This window comes from Anolis carolinensis, chromosome 2, assembly GCF_035594765.1.
Source record: "Anolis carolinensis isolate JA03-04 chromosome 2, rAnoCar3.1.pri, whole genome shotgun sequence".
Classification (NCBI taxonomy): Eukaryota; Metazoa; Chordata; class Lepidosauria; order Squamata; family Dactyloidae; genus Anolis; species Anolis carolinensis.
In genome coordinates this window covers 195,074,264-195,094,168 of record NC_085842.1, presented here as the reverse complement: position 1 = coordinate 195,094,168, position 19,905 = coordinate 195,074,264, and the positions used below count along the sequence as shown (strand labels likewise).

Sequence of the window (19,905 nt, the reverse complement as noted above, 5' to 3'; positions counted from 1 at the left end):
TACTTTATTACTTCCCATCCAATTGTTCTTACCCATGGGGAGATGAAGGAGGGTAACTAGTACTACTACCTGTTTTGAGGTTGGGAATGGGATACAGTGAGATGCTTAGCAAATGCTTCTCCTTCCACATAACCATCTTGATGGCTTCATATTGCCGCCTTCTTTCCGGTTCCACACCCTTCCTGCTCTGACCACAGCAAAGGTCAATGCTGTGCCTTTCCCTTTGCTGGACGTTGTGAAAGATCGAGGTAGCATTAATGGTTATAGCAAGCATTGCAGAAAAGAGCCACAATCACACATTGGCTGGGAGTTTTCCATTGAAATGGGTGTGTGACCTCTTTACAATGGACTACGCCCAGCCAAGGAACCAAAGCAGAACTTTCTGGTTCTGCAGAGTTGGCCAGAAGTGCTCTGTATCTGACCTTAGCTTTTTAAAACCAGTGCCAGCATGGAGGTTTTCCTTCTTTCTGCTTTAGGAGAGCAACATCTAAAATCATAAGTAGGAAAGGTAAAAGTTTTCCCTGACGTTAAGTCCATTCGTGTCTGACTCTGGGGGTTGGTGCTCATCTCCATTTCTAAGCCGAAGAGCCAGCGTTGTCCGTAGACACCTCCAAGGTCATGTGGCCGGCATGACTGCATGGAGTGCCATTACCTTCCTGCTGGTGTGGTACCTATTGATCTACTCACATTTTGCATGTTTTTGAACTGCTAGGTTGGCAGAAGCTGGAGCTAACAGCAGGCACTCACTCAGCTCCCCATATTCGAACCTGCAACCTTTCAGTCTGCAAGTTCAGCAGCTCAGTGCTTTTACACACTGTGCCACCGGAGGCTCCCTCTCAGTAGGAAAGGTAACCAAAATAGATGCCAATCAGTTTCTCTATGAATTCTATGAAAGCTTTTGCTTAACATATAAGTTCCTTCCTCCTGACTGAACCTCACATTATTCAGCCCAACTGGGGTTGCTATAAGTTGGGCACACAAAGCTAGAAGTCCCATTTTAGAATTTATTAATTTTAATTATTTACTACTAGGCAGATTAGTACTATGGATGGTTAAAGTCTAAGGGCCCTTCCATGCGGCCATATAACATAGAATATCAAGGCAGAAAATCCCACAGTACCTGCTTTGAACTGGGTGATCTGAGTCCACACTACCATATATTCCAGTTCAAAGCAGAAAATGTGGGATTTTATTCAGCTGTGTGGAAGGGGCCTCAAATGCAGTATACTGAACCTGTTTAGGCATGCTTAGAACCAGAAGTTGGAAATTGTACTTAGACAGCAGCTATCATGACCTCGCAGGCAGAAGCAGTATTGACTGCGGGATTCTGAGAACTGTAGTTCAACCAAGTAAACTTTCCAGGCTGGGAAGGTGACTCAAGTTTCCTGAAGTCTTGGCACATCTTTCATTTCCTACAGCTCTCCATCCCTCCTTTTCTTCTTCCCTTCTGTCTTTCTTTCCTCCCTCCCTCCTCACTGCTCTTCTTCCTTCCTCTCTGCCTTTTTCCCTCCTTTTCTCACTTTTTCCTTCATCCCACTTCTTTCACCCCTCCCTCCTTCCCTTCTTTCTTTCCTTCCTCCTTCTTTCTTCTTCCTTTCCCCTTCCCTTCCTTCTTTTTCCTTCCTCCCTTCTTTCCTTCCTTCCTTCCACTTCCCCCTTTTTCCTCCTCTCAGCTCCTTCTTTCTTTCCTCTCTTCTTCCTTCCTTCCTTCCCCCTTTCTTTCCTTCCTCCCACTTTTTCCTTCCTTCCACTTCTTCCTTCCCTTCCTTATTTCCTCCCTCCCTTCTACTTATTTTCTTTCTTTTTCATCCCACTTCTTCCTTCCCTTCCTTCTTTCCCCTTTCTTCCTTCCTTCCTCCCATTTCTTCTTTCCCACTACCTTTCTTTCTTCCTTCCTTCTTCCCACTTCTTCCCATTCCCTCCCTTCTTCCTCCCTCCCTCCTACTTCTTCCTTCCCACTTCCCTCTGCCCTTCCTTCCTTCCTTCCATTTTCCCTTCCTTCTTTCTTTCCTCCCCTCTTCTTCCTTTTTTCTTATTTCTTCCTTCCCACTGCCCTCCCTTTTTACTTCCTTTCTTCCCTTCCCACTTTCTTTCCTTCCAGCCACTTCTTCCTTCCCCTTCACTTCCTTCCTTATTCCTTCCTTCCTTCCCTCCCTTCTTCTTCCTTACTTCCTTTGCCCCTCCCCTCCTCCATCCGTCCCTGCTTCTGCCTTCCTTTCTTCCTCCTCTTACTTTCCTTCTTCCCATCCTTCCCTTCTTTCCTTCCATTGTCACCCTCTCCTTCCTCCCTCCCTCCCTTCCCCCGCCTTGTCCTTGTCCAATCGGGCAAAGGCTGCGGGGGGCGGGGCCGGGGAGCCCCGCCCACCTGGGCTCCGCCAATGGGAGAGAAGGTCCTCTGCCACCGCCTCTTCCTCCTCCTCCCCCTCACTTCAGGTAGCCCGGGCCTCTGGAGGCGCTTATGCAACTTCCTCGGAAGGGCTTTTGGGAAGCAGCAGGTCCCTCCGAGACTCCAAGGCAAGCCTAGTTGGACAGCCCGCTCTTGTCCCGGTGGGTGCCGTTCCTGCCCATATTCTCTTGCCATAGTGTTGCCGGGGGAAGAGATCCAGGGCTTGCGGTGGGTTGGGCGAGATCCAGTTCCGGTTTCTGGTTGTTTTCCTTCTGCATTGAGTTAAACTGGCCTCAACACTTTGCCTGTTACAAGCCTCGTTTTCTGTCCCTGCTTAGCTAGGCCCCAGCGGGGAGTTGAGGCCCACAATGCCCTATATCCCAGGATCTGATCCCAGGTCTTGAAACTGGATTATATGAATCTCCACTGCCAGGTAATCTGGGATAAATGGGTAATCCGGGATCAGATCCTGGGATATAGGACACTGTGGACCCAGGGCCCTTCCACACAGCCATATAACCCAGAATATCAAGGCAGAAAATCCCACAATATCTGCTTTGGACTGGGTTATCTGAGTCTACACTGCCATATATCCCAGGTTAAAGGTTATCCCCTGACATTAAGTCCAGTCGTGACCGACTCTGGGGGTTGGTGCTCATCTCCATTTCTAAGCCGAAGAGCCGGCGTTGTCCGTAGACACCTCCAAGGTCATGTGCATGACTGCATGGAGCGACGTTACCTTCCCGCCGGAGCGGTACCTATTGATCTACTCACATTGGCATGTTTTCGAACTGCTAGGTTGGCAGGAGCTGGAGCTAACAGCGGGCGCTCATTCCCCTCCCAGGATTTGAACCTGGGACCTTTCGGTCTGCAAGTTCAGCAGCTCAGCGCTTTAACACACTTTGCCATCAGGGCTCCTACACTGCTATATATCCCAGTTCAAAACAAATAATGTGGGATTTTATTCAGCTGTGTGGAAGGGGCCCTAGTTAGCAGCTAGGCCTCCTCTAAAGGTGGTTATGACTGTGAATGCATCTCCACTGTAGCATTAATGCAGTTTGATATCACTTTAACTGCTATGGAATCATGAGAGCTGTAGTTTCACAAGGTCGGTAGCATTCTCTGCCCAATAGCGCTGCTGCCATATAATCCAGTGCCTGATCTCAGATTATACTATATAACAAAATTTGAAAAAAAATCTGTTCCTGGTTTGAAATTATCATTCCTATTTAATTGTGTGGTTCTTACTTTGAAAGTACAGTAGTTGTTATACACCAGAAACTTCGTTTTTGTGGCTGCCACAAACTAGGTTGAATTGGTTGAGACCCTATCATTGAAAAACTATAGCAAAATGTATTGCAGGATGTTTCTGCAGTTTAATAAACTTTCCCCATGTTTTTATGATAGAACCAATTAGAAATGACATTTATAACCCAGGAACAAAAATCATGTTACATAGTGTTATCTGGGTTGCTGTGTATGGCCAACTTCCAGAAACATTCTCTCCTGACGTTTCTCCCACATCTGTGGCAGGCATCCTCAGAGGTTGTGAGGTCTGTTGGAAACTAGGGAAGTTGAGTTTTTTTATCTGTTCAAGGTCCAGGGTGGGAGAAATAACTCGTCTTCTTGAGACAAGTGTGAATGTTGCAATTGGCCACTTTGATTAGCATTTAATGGCCTTGCAGTTTACAACATTTACAACATTTCTGCCCTGCCTTTCCCACCTGAGGAGACTCAAAGCGTAGTTTCAAAGCCTGGCTTCTTCCTGCCTGGGGGATTTCTTTGTTGGGAGGTGTTACCTGGCCCTGATTCCCCTGTCTTTTGTGTGTTGTTCTTTATTTACTATCCTAATTTTGGAGTTTTTAAAATATGGTAGACAGATTTGGTTCATTTTCATGGTTTCCTCCTTTTTGTTGAAATTGTCCACATGCTTGTGGATTTCAGTGGCTTCTCTGCGTAGTCTGACATGGTGGTTGTTAGAGTTGTCCAGCCTTTCTGTGTCCTCAAATAATATTCTGTGTTCAGGTTGGTTCATCAGGTGCTCTGCTATGGCTGACTTCTCTGGTTGAGTTAGTCTGCAGTGCCTTTCATGTTCCTTAATTCTTGTTTGGGTTACATTTGGTGGTCCCTATGTAGACTTGCCCACAGCTGCATGGTATACAGTAGACTCCTGCAGAGGTGAGAGAATCTTTGAACTGTATTATATAATATGAGTCTAAACCAGTGGTTTTCAACCTGGGGTCCCCAGATGTTTTTGGCTTACAACTCTCAGAAATCTCAGCCAGTTTACTAACTGTTAGGATTTCTGGGAGTTAAAGGCCAAAAACATCTGGGGACTCCCAGGTTGAGAACCACTGGTCTATACTGTCACATAATCTGGTTCAAAGCAAGTCATCTGTGATCTGAAACTGGCTTATATGGCAGCATAGATCCAGCCTACAATTCCCATTATTCCATAGCAGTGATTCTCAATCTGTGGGTCCCCAGATGTTTTGGCCTTCAACTCCAAGAAATCCTAACAGCTGGTAAACTGGCTGGGATTTCTGGGAGTTGTAGACCAAAACACCTGAGGACCCACAGGTTGAGAATCACTATTCCATAGCATGGAGCCATGGCAATGAAAATGATGTCAAATTGTATTAATTTTACAGTGTGATGCTAACGCTTTCTTATTGATTAGCTTCTTCCAGACCCACAGGGATTTCCCCAATGGCACTGAGATTACCTGCCAGGAGGCTCCTGCAGTTAAGCCGCTGTGTCTTAGGCCCCTGCGATATCCGAACCCAGGGGACAAGCGCTGCTGTGCAAACGGGTGAGTAGGCCTGTTGAGATTAATTTGTGGCCGACGGAGCCCGTTATCCCTTTGATTTAGATCCTGCATTTGTGCAGTTTTCGGCACATGTTGCACTTGTGCTGCTGCATCTCATAATGTATTTTTTGCATGCTCTGTTTTATCCTGCTTGCATCCTACTTTTAACTGTTGGATTTTACAGTGTGTTGTCGAAGGCTTTCATGGCCGGGATCACAGGGTTGTTGTATGTCTTTCGGGCTGTGTGGCCATGTTCCAGAAGCATTCTCTCCTGACGTTTCGCCCACATCTATGGCAGGCATCCTCATACCTCACAACCTCTGAGGATGCCTGCCATAGATGTGGGCGAAACGTCAGGAGAGAATGCTTCTGGAACATGGCCACACAGCCCGAAAGACATACAACAACCCTAGATTTTACAGTGTTTTATATAGATGTTTGATGTTGTTTCTGTAAATAATAATAAATTGATTGATTGATATCTTTTTTTGTAGTGCAAAAAACCTCATGAAAGAACAATACAATATTGAAAATGAGGAACAATTTTAACAAACATAAATATTACTATTTCATTGGGAAGCTTGGGTTTGCTTTTGGCTAATGAGATAGTCAAGTGAATTAAGTTTGTTATTTTTGTGTGCCTTCAAGTTGTTTCAGACTTAGGGCAACTCTAAACCTAAAGTTCAGGGCGAAGACCAAGTAAATGTCATTGGAGCCCATGGACCTTAGTTTGGGATTTCTGGGATAGATGGTGAACAGGGAAGTGGCATAATGTTTTCTACTTGTGTTGCAGAAAGAGAAGCATCACCCGCTGGGAAGGAAGCAAAAGGTAGGCCGGCTTCTCTTGCTTGCAGAATATGACCTTTGATTTGTTGAGCTTCATGTTTGGGCTCCCAGCCATCATGTTACTTGCAGGGAAATCCGTTTTCACATACCTGTTTCTTTATAAAAGATTTGAGGTGATGGAGCCTTCCTGTTTCCATTGCTGCATCTGCATACTAATGTCACTGTCCCTTTTGTGTGTGGGAGGAGCCCTGGTGGCGAAGTGTGTTAAAGCACTGAGCTGCTGAACTTGCAGTCTGAAAGGTCGCAGGTTCAAATCCCGGGAGCGGAGTGAGCGCCTGCTGTTAGCTCTAGCTTCTGTCAACCTAGCAGTTCGAAAACATGCCAATGTGAGTAGATCAATAGGTACTGCTCCGGCGGGAAGGTAACAGTGCTCCATGCAGTCATGCCGGCCACATGACCTTGGAGGTGTCTACAGACAACGCCAGCTCTTCGGCTTAGAAATGGAGATGAGCACCAACCCCCAGAGTCAGACATGACTAGACTTAACATCAGGGGAAAACCTTTACCTTACGTTTGTGTGTGGGGGATCATAGTCTAACACCCAAATCATCTCAGCAATGTTATAGCAAAAATAACATTATAATATACCGTATTTAGTCGAGCGTAAGGTGCCTTCGTACGTGCACTTCAATTTTTAAAACCCTGAAACCAAAAAAAAAAAAAAAAGTATTTGCTGCTGAATGTAATGCTCAGTGGCAAAAGGTGCACTTTTTGTAATAATGGCCATTACAGTGGCTGCCTGCTTAGAACTCCTTCTTTCAAATCAAAAGTGTTAGGACACCAAAGTTTCCAGCAATAAAAAAAACCCCTGGGATGCATCTATGCAGTAAAATAAATCCATGTTAATTGCCTTGGTTCGATGCTATGAAGTCTTGGGGGCTGTAGTTTGACAAGGCCTTGAGCCTTCTTCCAAAGAATGCTGATGCTTTACCAAACAACACATCCTAGGATCCCATAGCATTGAAACATGGCCATTAGAGATGACATCCCGCAAAGAGGAGCTCCAGGTGCTCCAGAACCATCTTCCCCTTTTGCTTTGGTTCAGCACTAAGATTGCCGTATTATATGAATCTAATGCACAGCCTAACTTTGGCCGAGTAATTTAATAAAAAAAAAAGTGAGCATTAGATTTGAGTAAACGGGAATTTATAGTATCCTTGTTGAATGTAAGTCATTTTCACTGAGTTCCTCTCACCATTGCAAACCTCCCTGAGGACTAGAAGCATATTAAGAATACATTTCCTTTATTGGTTATCAGGAAAGCATGAGATACATGTGGCACACAATTGATGTAGTGTTTATACCACCAAACTCACCTTTGAATAGATTCCACAGGTACAACAAGTACAGGAAAGCACCATGTGGTGGACTAAGATTTTGAAAGACCATCATTTATTTATTTATTTCAAACATTTATATCTTGCCCTTCTCACCCGAAGGGACTCAGGGCGGCGTACACAATTGGCAGCAATTAAATGCCTACACATAATTAAAACCTAGCAATGAAAATCCAATTAAAACAATATAAAAAAAACATATGGTTAAAAATCCGTTCATCCAAAATCCTCGTACTGTAGCCGTAAATCAGGGTTCAGATCCCCACTGGGCCATGGAAATTCGCTGGGTGACCTTGAGCAAGTCACAGTCTCTCAGCTTAAGAGTAAAGCAATGGCAAATGTTCTCTGGGAAGAACAAATTTTGCCCTTCCTTCTTGTATTGAAAAATGTATAAATGTGAGAGTGGGATATCTTTTCAAGTTGTCTGCCATCAAGTCGTTTCTGATTTCAGTGACTCTATCAGAGGATTTTATTAGCAAGATTTAATTAGAGGTTTGCTTCTGAGACTGAGAGAGCGTGACTTGGCCAGGGTAACCCAGCGGACTTCCATGTCTGAGAGGAATTTGAATCCTGGCCTTCGAGATCATAGCCCACCATTCAACACAAAGATATTCCTAATTTCAAAGATATTCCTAATATGATTTCACTCTCCATATAATTCCCAACTGGGTATTACTTTTCAGTCTACTGAGAGATGATTTCTGTATAATATGGAAGCATACTTTTGCCAGTTAGCCCAGACTTGTAGTGGTGCATCTCCCTACCTGCAGGTTATGTTTAAGGAGGTTGGAGAGTGTGCAGTTAATAACATTGCCACAGCATAATGTTTATTTGTTGTGAATTTGAAGGGGGTTGCAAATAGGCCAGGCACTGAAAACAGTATGGTGAACAGTGCCCCTCTCAGTGGTTTAGGGGCGTTCTGTACCAAATTCATCATGCCAGTTCTGTCTTTGTTCTCTCAGTCCCCAGAGCCCAGTTTGACTGGCAAGATGCCTTACAGCTGGAGCGGCTCCTTACACAGGAGGAAATAATGATTCGGGATTCATTTCGCACCTATTGCCAAGGAAAGCTGATGCCCAGGATCCTTATGGCCAATCGAAATGAAGGTACCAGTTTTTCTAACCTGTTGCACATTTCTAACTATTCTGTCTTGTGCCCTGTATATGGTGATAAGTGCTGGCCAGTCCCTGTATGATCCATTCTTTCCTCTGTGGTATAATAATTGTTCTGATTCTATAGGCATTGGAACAAATCTGTGATTTTTCTTCTGCCTTTTGGATCGAAACTTTAAAACAGGAATCTGAACTGTTAATGTAAGATTAATGTAATGTGAATGTTTAAATGTAATTTTGTGCAATGCTTGTGAATGTAATCTGATCGCATCAGCAGAGATTGTATTGACACTGAAAGGGTTAATCAGTCAAGCCTCTAATGAACTGTGAAGATGTGACCCTGAGTGTGCCTGGAACATGTAGGGAGGATTCAGAGATAAGATTTCTTTCATTCCTCTTACTTCAGTGTCTGTTGTCTTGTTTCTGTCTGTTAGATTGGATGTCAATGCTAGTGTGTGCTGTATATTTGCTCTACTCAGTAAAGCTATATGTTTGCTTTTACTGAAGTCTCAAAGTGTCCATTCTTCTGTGCTCCAAAGCTTCAAAGCTTCTGTCACACTGACATGAACATCATCCTGAAGGACCCTAGAAGTTGAATGTTTACTCAGTTTTGTAGTTTTGTTGTATTTCTATGAGTTGATTGTTGTCTTGAAGTCTGCAAACCAAAAGCAAGGGTTCTATCTGTGCTGACAGATAAAGAACAAAATCGCTTTTTATTTCCACTACCAAAACTGAATTTATAGTTTTTTGACAGCTGTGGTGTGCCTTCAAGTTGTTTCTGGCTTATGATTTTCCATGTTTTTGCAAACTACAGTCTGCCTCCCCCAACAGTCTGAGGGACCGTGAACTGGCCCTTGGCTTAAAAAGTTTGAGGACCCCTGCTTCATAGACATGAGACTGACCCCACTCATGAGATCATTGTCTGTCCCTTCAAGTGTTAGTAAAAAATAAATAAAATGGGAAGTTAAGATGACTAAGCTGAGCCTATTGTACTTTGGCTATATCATGAGAAGATATGACTCAATAGAAAATATAATAATGCTTAGTAAGATAGAAGACAGTAAAGGAGGATTAGTGAAATTAGGGAATCCATGACCTGAATCTGCAATATCTGATGTGGTGACTTAGGCTCCTTCTACACTGCCATATAAAATCGAGGCTATCTGCTTTAACCTTGATTATCTGACAGTGTAGACTCATCTAATCCAGTTCAAAGCAGATAATCCATATTACCTGATTTGATAATCTGGATTATATGACAGTGTAGAAGGTCCCTCATTCATCAGGTTGTCATAAGTCAAAGCCCACTTGAAGGCAATTAAATTAAAAGTAACAACAAAAGCTGCATAACATTGCTGCCATGTTGCTATGGGACAGAAGGGAAGCTTTAACACATAAGAAATCACATCATGTTTTGTCTATGATGCTGTTTACATGATTGCACTTCCTTTTTCTTTTCTCCATATTGTAGTCTTTCATCGGGAAATTGTGTCAGAAATGGGGGAACTGGGCGTTCTAGGCCCTACCATCAAAGGTAATAGAGTATTTATTTGTCATTGCTATAGTAGTGAGTTAGTTTACTGATTCTGAATTGGAAGTGTATGGAACAAAATGAGCATAGCGCTCTTTAGAATATGATTTATTTACTTGAATAGATCTGCATTTGTGGAATTATGGAGGGGAACTATTTGGTATATATTTAGAGCACTATACATTTTTTCCCTAAGACTTGGTGTAGATATAAGAATTGTTTTACATTGTTTGCATGGTAGCATAGCTGCCTAGTTCATGTACGGATTTTTAAAGTGCATGAAAATATGTTAATCAGTTTATAATTTGGGGCATTAAGTCTCAAAACCAGTTAATAACCATCCCTCTTCCCTTTTGTCACTACTTTTCAGTGGATACTTGTAGCCCAGAGGAATTAATGCCTTATTTTTTTGCCTCCATTTCTCATAGGTTACGGTTGTGCAGGAACCACTTATGTGGCTTATGGACTCCTGGCAAGAGAGACTGAAAGGGTGGACAGCAGTTATCGCTCAGTTATGAGTGTCCAGTCATCTTTGGTCATGCATCCTATATATGCCTATGGGTCAGAGGAGCAAAAGCAGAAATACTTGCCACGCCTGGGTGAGTAAATGGATTCAGGGTATTGAATGTGTGACCAGTTGTGTCTCTAAGATGGAGCCTTTTATCACAAGGAACTAAGTCATATGAGATCCAGGAATAAATGCATTTTACTGCTATACATTTTTCTTTAAAATAAATTTTTTTACAATGTATCTATATTCTCATTTTTTTTCCCTATCCTGAAATTCAAGAGTCTTCAAACTTTAATCCAAGGGTCAGTTCACGGTCCCTGAAACTGTTGAGGAGGCTGGACTATAGTTTGAAAGGAACATGAACAAATCCCTATGCACTCTGCACCTATCTTATTTGTAGTGTAAACCCATGAAAGAACAATACAATATTTAAAACAAAGAACACTTTTAACCAACATAACCTTGCCTTTGACAATACATTGCCAGTATTTCAATAGGAAGTGTGGGCCTGCTTTTGACTGATGAGATAGTCAAGTTAATTAGGATTGTTGTTGGGTGCTTTCAAGGGCATTTCAGACTTAGGGTGACCCTGAGTCTAATATTTAGGGTGGAAGATGGGGAAAGGACCTTTGAGGGCTGCATCCAGCCTTTGGGCCTTGGTTTGGGAACCCCTGCTGTATACTGGGGTTTGATAATTGCTTGGAAACAGGAAGAATACGAACAGTGTGGGCAAAACACAATGATTTCCTAGATTTTGGCCGGGGATCCCAAATATCCACCTGATTTTGGAGTTGACCCGGATTGCTTAATTTCAGCATGTACCATATAGTGTGCCATAGAGAAAATGAAATGATACAAAATAGTTCTTGTTTAAGATTTTCACCTTTCGTAGTTTTGAGTATTTGCTGGAAACTCTTTCACTCATAATTCTGAAAACAAGTGAAATAATCCCTTTCTTGATTCCCTCTACCTCTCTTAGTTTAAATCCACAGTGTCTGAACTCAAGGTCCATCTATACTGTAAAATGAATGCAGTTAGACACCACTTTAATTGCCATGGCTCAATCTTATGGGATCCTGGGATTTGTAGTTTGGTAAGATACCAGCCCCTGGTGGCACAGTGTGTTAAAGCGCTGAGCTGCTGAACTTGGGGACCAAAAGGTCCCAGGGTCAAATCCCAGGAGCGGAATGAGCGCCCGCTGTTAGCCCCAGCTCCTGCCAACCTAGCAGTTTGAAAATATGCAAATGTGAGTAGATCAATAGGTACCGCTCTGGCGGGAAGGTTAATGGCGCTCCATGCAGTCATGCCGGCCACATGACCTTTGAGGTGTCTATGGACAATGCCTGCTCTTCGGCTTAGAAATGGAGATGAGCACCAACCCCCAGAGTCGGGCACGACTGGACTTAACGTCAGGGGAAACCTTTACCCTTTACCTTTACCTAAGATACCAGCACTCTTTGGTAAATAAGACCTCATAAAATGACAGTTCCCATGATTCCATGGCATTGAGCCATAGCAGTTAAACTGGTGTCAAAGTGCAGTAATTCTATAGTGTAGATGCACCCTTATTTATTGATTCTCCCAATATCTTTTGGAATAATTTTCTTACTTGGTTTTATTTTCTTGTTCTTTCCAATCATACTTTAGTCTCATGTTATTTCCCCCTTCTTTGGGTAGGTATTTTATCATAGTTCTCTAGTTTTTATATCTTTCTTTCAAATGAGCTCCATTGTTTTTCTGTCTTTCTCCCCTCCTCCTTCCAGGATAATTTTCTGATCATTTGGAAATGTTCAGTTCTTTCACTAATAAAATAACTACTTCTAAGTTTTGAAACAGTAAATGAGACACTATAAAAGATACAGAAGGTACTAGTGCCACCTTTAAGATAAAATCTGTGAGGCTTCTGGTCAGCTAAAGGCTATCAGAAAAGTATTTCAGTGACATGATGAGGGAACTGCATGATTGATAGCACAGAGGGAGAAAGGTTGCTTTGGTGGAGCAGTAGCTCACAGCCTTTATTCTTTCTCCCTATAGCTAAGGGAGAGTTGCTGGGCTGTTTTGGGCTTACAGAGCCCAACCATGGAAGTGACCCTGGCGGTATGGAGACCCGAGCCAAGTACAACCCTTCCAGAAAGACCTACACACTCAACGGCACTAAGACCTGGTGAGATTTGCAGACCCCTCTTGGTGCCCAGGAACAAGGGCGTGAGCATGTACTAGATTGCATACAACAGCAAGAGACCAATGCTTACGACATGGGAGAAGACAGATTTGAGGGAATATTACTTTTGGTAGCAATAGATGCCTCACTACTGAGGTTCTTTTATGAACAGTCTTAGTATCAGTCCTGGGTCCCCTCAGCTGCCCATCTAAAGCAGCTCCTGTTGCCCTCCCAGGTTCATGTTTAGCAGTTGGACAATGTCTTGACAATTTTGAGTATGCCAAACATCTGACCTTTCCTTATTGTTCTATCAGGATCACTAATTCGCCAATGGCTGATCTGTGTGTGGTGTGGGCTGTGTGTGAAGATGGCAAAGTCCGGGGCTTTCTTGTGGAGCGTGGAACAAAGGGTCTATCCACTCCCAAGATTGAGGGCAAGTTTTCACTGCGAGCTTCTATCACTGGGATGATTGTTATGGAGGATGTGGAAATCCCTGAAGAGAACCTCCTGCCCAATGTGTCTGGACTTGCTGTAAGTTCCCTGTCAACTGCACTCAGCCAGGAGGTGGACACTATCTTGTCACTAAGGGGCATCATCATGAAGGCAGGGTGGTGTTATCTGAATCTAAACTTTTCTCATGTCTAGCTCTATCATCTGCCTCTCCGTCTGGGTGACGGAATGAAACTTACATTTCAGCAGTAAATAATTTGCTTGGTAATTATTTCAATACAGATTGTTTGATCTCTGTGATTAAAAATGATGAAAAGCTTCACACAACAGTTAAGCTAGCAGAAAATTGTTACTTGGAAAGATGACTTGCTAGTGTTTCTAGCTAAGCAGATGAGACATATCTGAAACATAATGAAATAAAATAGTGTTGCACTCAAAAAGGGCAGAAGATCTGAAAGAACATGGGCAGACATTTCAAAAATTAGTAGGATTACTTTTTTGCATTTTAGCAAAGGAACATGTTGTAGATATGACAAACTAACACAGAAAAATTGTCAAGACTATAAACTTTGTCTACCTGGCCAAAGAACAGTATGCCTACGGAAATGCAGGTAGCCTCACCACAACCTGAAAAACTCATGCTGGTGGGCTTGTTATTTGGAATGTTATTTTTCTTGCTATAAAATGTGTTGCAATCACTATCCACAAGTGTTTCTTTGTGCTGGGAACTTTACCTCTCCTTGGCTAACCTCAAATCTGTTTGATATGGGCTCTGATCAGGCTTCTTATATTGTTCCAGCTTGATATAGATGAGATGGAGATTTCAATTTATCTAAACAGGAATGGAAACTATTTATTTATTTCGTGTCAAAAGCATTGCATAATAAATAAGTTTAAAAGTGATAAAATAAAGGAAATCACAAGCAGCTAAATAGTTTTAGACCAAAAGTGGGCAACAGCAACCGAATTGTCCGTGGCTTTGAACAACTCCTCTGTGCACGAGGCAGGGCATTGTGGGCAAGCATACATATGCAGAGTTGTTTGTTTTGCTCCACAGTCACACAAGGTGAAGGATTCCTTCAGGTAGTGCCACCTTGCCAAGTTGTCTTTTGATCTGCCCACTCCGCTTCTCAGTCTGTCCAGGGACTTCCATGTTGCCCATTCTTGGTTTGCCCCTGGAGGAAGACCCTCTTGGGGGGCCATCCAGTTGGAATTGCCAGGTTTAGCTGCCCAGGGGGACACCCTTGCTGTTGCTGGAGGAACATCAAAAAGAGTAGTGGTTCTCATGAAGCCCTTCCTTGATTTGAGTCTGGTGGGAGGAGGCTGATAGTCATTTAGTGGGTGGCTTTCACAATGTTCGACCTTATTTCTCTCACTGTTAGCAGCAACTTCCCGTCGCACGTCAGGAGGGGCAATGCCAGCTAACTTGTAGAGTTTATCAACAGGTGTAGGTTTAAGGCGTCCTGTGATTATTCTGCATGTTTCGTTCAGTGCTATGTCCATCTGCTTCGCATGGGCAGACTTTTGCCAGACAGGACAGGGCTGATGTTCTTATTACTTGTGGGTCTACACCTCATGAGCTGCCAGTCAGTTTCCGCAGGATGTTGTTGCGTGCAGCTACTTTGTGCTTGGTGTTTGTGCAGTGTTTCCTATATGTTAGTGTTCGATCTAAGGTGACACCAAGGTATTTAGGATGGAAACAGTGTTCGAGCTCTTGGCCCTCCCAGAGCTCCAATGCTTTGCAAAAGCATTGCATCAATGGAAACTATTAAAAATTAGACACACTTCAGAATGGGTGATCTGTATCTGCACATTATCCACAAGTTCTTGTTTCTGCCTTGTTGTTAGTGATCTGTGTAATTTATGGTAACTGTTTTGTCACATATTTTAAAAATAACTGCCTTCTCATGTGGACAATATGGAAGCAGGATGGAGAAACGAGGGTATCCCAGAGAATTTTTAGTTGAATTGTCAGTGATTTCCTTTTCCCCAGGGTCCCTTTGGCTGCCTGAACAATGCTCGCTATGGAATTGCATGGGGAGCTCTGGGAGCTGCTGAATTCTGTATGCAGACAGCCAGGCAGTACACCTTGGACAGGTAAGGTCTCAGGCAGGAGCGGATTAGAGTGGATTTGGAAGTGAATATACATAAAAAATAAAAATAAAAAAAGAAACGTGTAGCTGCAATAATATATGCAGTTGTTGTTGTATGCCTTCAAGTCATTTCTGACTCAGGAAGAACCTATGTGGAACTTATCACACTTTTTGTGGGGCAAGAGCTGTTCAAAGGGGGGGGGGGTTGCCTTTGCTTCCTTCTGAAGTTGAGAGAAGACCCAATGAGGATTTCTACTTTGGTTGCCCAAGGCGTAGTCTAATTCTCAAAACTACTATACTGGCTCTCTTCTGCTTCTTGAGATGTTATTTTACTAGCATTGCAATGGTGATCTTGACTCCAGCCTTGTCACTTAAGCCACTATGGCTATTCCTGTCTTGCAGTAGATGGAAAAAATCTTGAAGACAAGTGCTTTAGTTTAAACCATCTCTCATTTAAGCCTCAGTGTTTATGACTGAACAACGATTTGAAGTGGGGTCTTACAACAGAGAGGCTTGAATGGCATGCTAGACATTTTCTCTTGAGGATATGGAGAATAGTGGGATGATAAAAAGTAACCTATATTCTTCTTTGTAGTCTGGTATGAAAATTTACCCTCCTTGGAATAGGATACATTGGCTGAAATCCTGTAGGGCTCAGTATAGCATTGCTGTTCCACACAAAGAATATACCAAAACTGGCTGTTTGCTATGCTCTGAGCTTATTGTAGAGTTACTGTAGTTCCACTCTTCTTTATGAGGAGCCAGGAGTAGGGGTATTGGAGAAGTGTCTGTATGTGTCCTTGTAACTAGTGAAAAATTATTCCACAAATTTGTTGTGATAGGAGGTCTCAGAAAATGGTGAAATTATTTCACATTTGGCTGTGGTGACCTAGTGAATTGCTTTTCTGATCCTCCCCACCACACATACTCTCCATCAGCTCTGGAATGGCCTTGGTGGGGATGAAGCAGTTGTTTTTGAAGTGTGGGGTGGATGAAAAGGGAGGAAGGGAATACCATCCTCTCCACTGAAATACACACACACACACACACATATACATATGCAGGTATAATTGACATGCACTTGCATAGGCCACTAAAAGGATGTGAATCACTATATTGAACATTTACATTACCTCTTTCTTTTTGAAATCCTGCCTAAAGCTGATAGAATCTTTCATCCCATCATTTTAGCTGTACAGTGGCATATCTCACTAACAAATAGTATATTCTAGGATGCAATTTAAAGTCCCACTGGCAAGAAACCAGCTAATCCAAAAGAAGTTGGCTGACATGCTCACTGAGATCACCATTGGCTTACAGGCTTGTTTACAACTGGGACGCTTGAAAGATGAAGACAAGTAAGTATGTGTCTGTACATGAGGATAAGTGCACATCAGTGTCTCTTCAATAGTGAGAGCCTATTGGGCTTGAACTGCAATAAAGGCAAATGACTTTTTACCTCCTAAACATCCATGAAAGCCTCAGTCAAATATGAGGGCAGGAAATCAAGTTTATCAATCTGAGGGAGTAGGAACTAAGAACAAATTTCAAATTAATTTAAAATCTAATGCTGGTATACAAACACAGCTGGGAGTGAACTGTATTAGAAGTTTTTCTTTGGGGTACTAGTTTAAATGCACAATTGCATATTTTTAATTATCACATACCTTCAATCTTTCAAATGCTACCAATGAGTCCTTTCCTCATCTTACTGTATTGACTTTTTGCTCCAACTGGTAGTAACTCTGGGCCAAACTGAAGTTGATGATAAAAATGTTCTTATTGATAATGTTAAAGCTTTAAAGCAACTTTGACTACTTCCCTGGCTTTCTGTTTATGATAACTAATATGTATTTTGCATCCCATCACATTGCGATATCTCTCCTTACATTTAGATATAAACTGAAAACTCTTGCTCTGTTCTTGTCTCTGTCTTGTGTTCCTAGAGCAACTCCCGAGATGATCTCCATGTTGAAACGGAATTCCTGTGGGAAAGCGCTGGAGATTGCCCGGCAAGCGCGTGATATGCTGGGAGGCAATGGAATTGCAGACGAGTACCATGTTATCAGGCACGTCATGAACCTGGAGGCTGTCAACACCTATGAAGGTAAGATAGGTGCTCCTGGGATGTGCAAGTCTTTTTTGGGGCAATTTCAAGTAAGGATAATGGAAAAGAAACAACAACAGTCTTCAAATCTCAGAACAAGATTTCGGATTGAGAACATAGACAGGCAAAAAAATGCTAATGTCTAGGACTTGAATGCATTTGATAGCAAAATGCTATTGAAATACTTAATTACTAGTTCTCTGGGTTTGGTCCAGAGACATTAATTGGAAGCTTGACAATGACACAATGCAGGGATGGGCCCCCATTGTGGCCTTAGCACCGTCTCCACTTTTGCTCCCCCCAGCCTGTTTTATGATAGTTACATTCAGTTATGTAAAGAAATGCTATTTGGGTGAAAGTGAGTGGGGGGAAAATAGCATTTAAATGAGCAATTATAACCCTAAGAGGCCTTTGTAGGTATGAGACTTAATTTTTGAACATTTTGATTCCAGTTGATGGGGGCAGGGGCTTTGTGAGCTGACTGTTTCACATTAAATTTTTCATACATGTAACTGGTGTCTGGCACATTAATTTAGTTATACTTATATTATTATTATTTAGCATGAGAAAAAATAATAGCTCATTTATCAATTGGTATGTGTATCTCGTTGTGCGCCTGTCGAGAGGAAAAGTGATTTCCTATGTATTTAGCTATGTTTTAAATAAAATAAAAGACATCAATCTCTAATTATTTCTCCATTGACCTTTGCCCTCAGGAACCCACGACATCCATGCGCTCATTTTAGGCAGAGCTATCACTGGGCTTCAGGCTTTTACTGTTGGCAATTGAACACATTGCTCCAGGATTCAGCTTTGCTGCTCCAATGTAGGAAGATCAGTGGAAACGGTTTGACATATCACTGTTGATTTATAAGTGGAGCGTGACTGCTCTTGATCAGGCTCTGGAAAAATTCACCTCAGCTTCCTTGTTTGCAATTAATTTGAAACAATACCAAAATGTGTTCAGATGTTTCCATATGAAATGGAGGAAGAGAAGAAACTTTTTAAATGCTGCAGTATGTGAAAAGAGCACACTGTTACAACTGTTGACTGTCCTTGCACTGGGTGGCAGGCAAGATGGGGTTGGGGAGGCAGGGATGGCAAGCAAAGCAAACAATGGTGCAGGACAATGCAAAGCTCAGAAATTGCCAAAATGGTTATGGGACAGTCTGGTAGAATATATAATTGAGTACACTAAATGCTTTATAGTAAAAACTTACAAAATGTCTTGTTATTACAGGATGCAACCAGAACAAGAGCCTTTGCTTTTGTTGGATTCTTACCTGTGTACATAATTGCCATTTGTTCATTGTTTTTAAATTAAAATTAAATGAAATTAAAATTCAATTAAAATTGAATTGTTTAACTGGGGACCTACAACACATTAAAGTGTTGTAGTTGGAAACCGGAACTTGCTGTCCATTCTGCCTTCAGTCTACGAATGCGGCCTTGAGCAATTTACTGCACTTTACTGTCCTTTTTGCCACTGTTTGTTAAGAAAAAGGACTGTTCATCTTATTTGAACCCTTTGGGAAAATGTTTGAGAGATTGCTTTCCTATCTAAGCTTTTTTGAATGTATGTTCTTTTCTGTTTCTGAAAGAATAAACAGTAAATAACAAATTTTCCAAAGCTGATAGATATCTATATGATCAGGTAAAGACCAAGCCTAGCAACATGATTGGTTCAGAATATAATCCAGTCATACCATGATCAAAAGAGGAAATACTGTAACTTACATACCAAAGATTTTGTTCTAGAAAAACCATTGCCATTACATCTCTCTTTGTCTCTCTCCTTCACCCTCTACAGATCCTATCATTATTGATGAATAGTTTAAAGATGCTCTCAAATTAATTCACAAAGCATGAGGAAATACATATTTTCCCATATAGGATAACAGGCACTTTAAATAGCTCTTGAAGATGTGGTGACTGATTTGTATGTGTGGACTTCAGAACTACAGTGGGGTGGGTGGATGTGGCTTGCAAGCAAGTCAAATACCTTCAGCCAGCAATGTTATCAGATTCTACATAGTTTATAACAGGTATAAACAGTGCCTGTCCCTACAGCCAATAGCCTTGTATGATTTTATACTCAGTTCAGCTGCATTAGATGGTAAAATACTATCTAAGCTCTAGTCATCTTGTTGGCCGGCCTAAATGCATATGGTAGCAGTTGCCTGGTATGCATGTGGAAGCAGTTGTTTTGGACAAACCTGTGATTATTGATGAAATCAGTTGGAAACCACATTTACAAGACCTTGATGATCTATAACTAAGGAATCTATTGTGAATATAACACCAATAGCATCCCTAGTCTATCACAAGCTTTTAACAGTTGAAACAAAGTTCCCTGAATTTTACTTGATGAAGTTTGGTTCTCTGAATACCTGATGTTTGTTAGATTACCATTTGATAGCATTTATACAATATTTGATTACAAGATTTTAATATTTGGAAATGAGAGCCTGCATATGTTAGTTAATAGATAAAATATTTTATATTTGTTGTTTGCCAGAATCAAGGAATGCCAACAAATTTACACATTTGAGATGTTGGTGT

General features: G+C 42.0%; 1 protein-coding gene across 2 annotated transcripts; it reads left to right on the top strand.

Moving 5' to 3' along the window:
• Positions 1-2,363: 2,363 nt before the first annotated feature.
• gcdh (glutaryl-CoA dehydrogenase) lies at positions 2,364-18,964 on the top strand. Of its 2 annotated transcripts, none has more exons than XM_062971471.1 (12): positions 2,364-2,547; positions 5,067-5,198; positions 5,989-6,024; positions 8,341-8,484; positions 9,962-10,024; positions 10,450-10,620; positions 12,567-12,696; positions 13,008-13,224; positions 15,137-15,240; positions 16,469-16,594; positions 17,183-17,343; positions 18,060-18,964. In XM_062971471.1, exons 1-12 carry the CDS (start codon positions 2,379-2,381, stop codon positions 18,131-18,133), a joined length of 1,527 nt encoding a protein of 508 aa, XP_062827541.1. In that variant the 5' UTR covers positions 2,364-2,378; the 3' UTR covers positions 18,134-18,964. The 2 variants fall into 2 exon arrangements, with proteins under 2 accessions (XP_062827541.1, XP_062827542.1); XM_062971472.1 differs by having other exon boundaries at positions 2,398-2,547; positions 5,077-5,198.
• Positions 18,965-19,905: the final 941 nt, after the last annotated feature.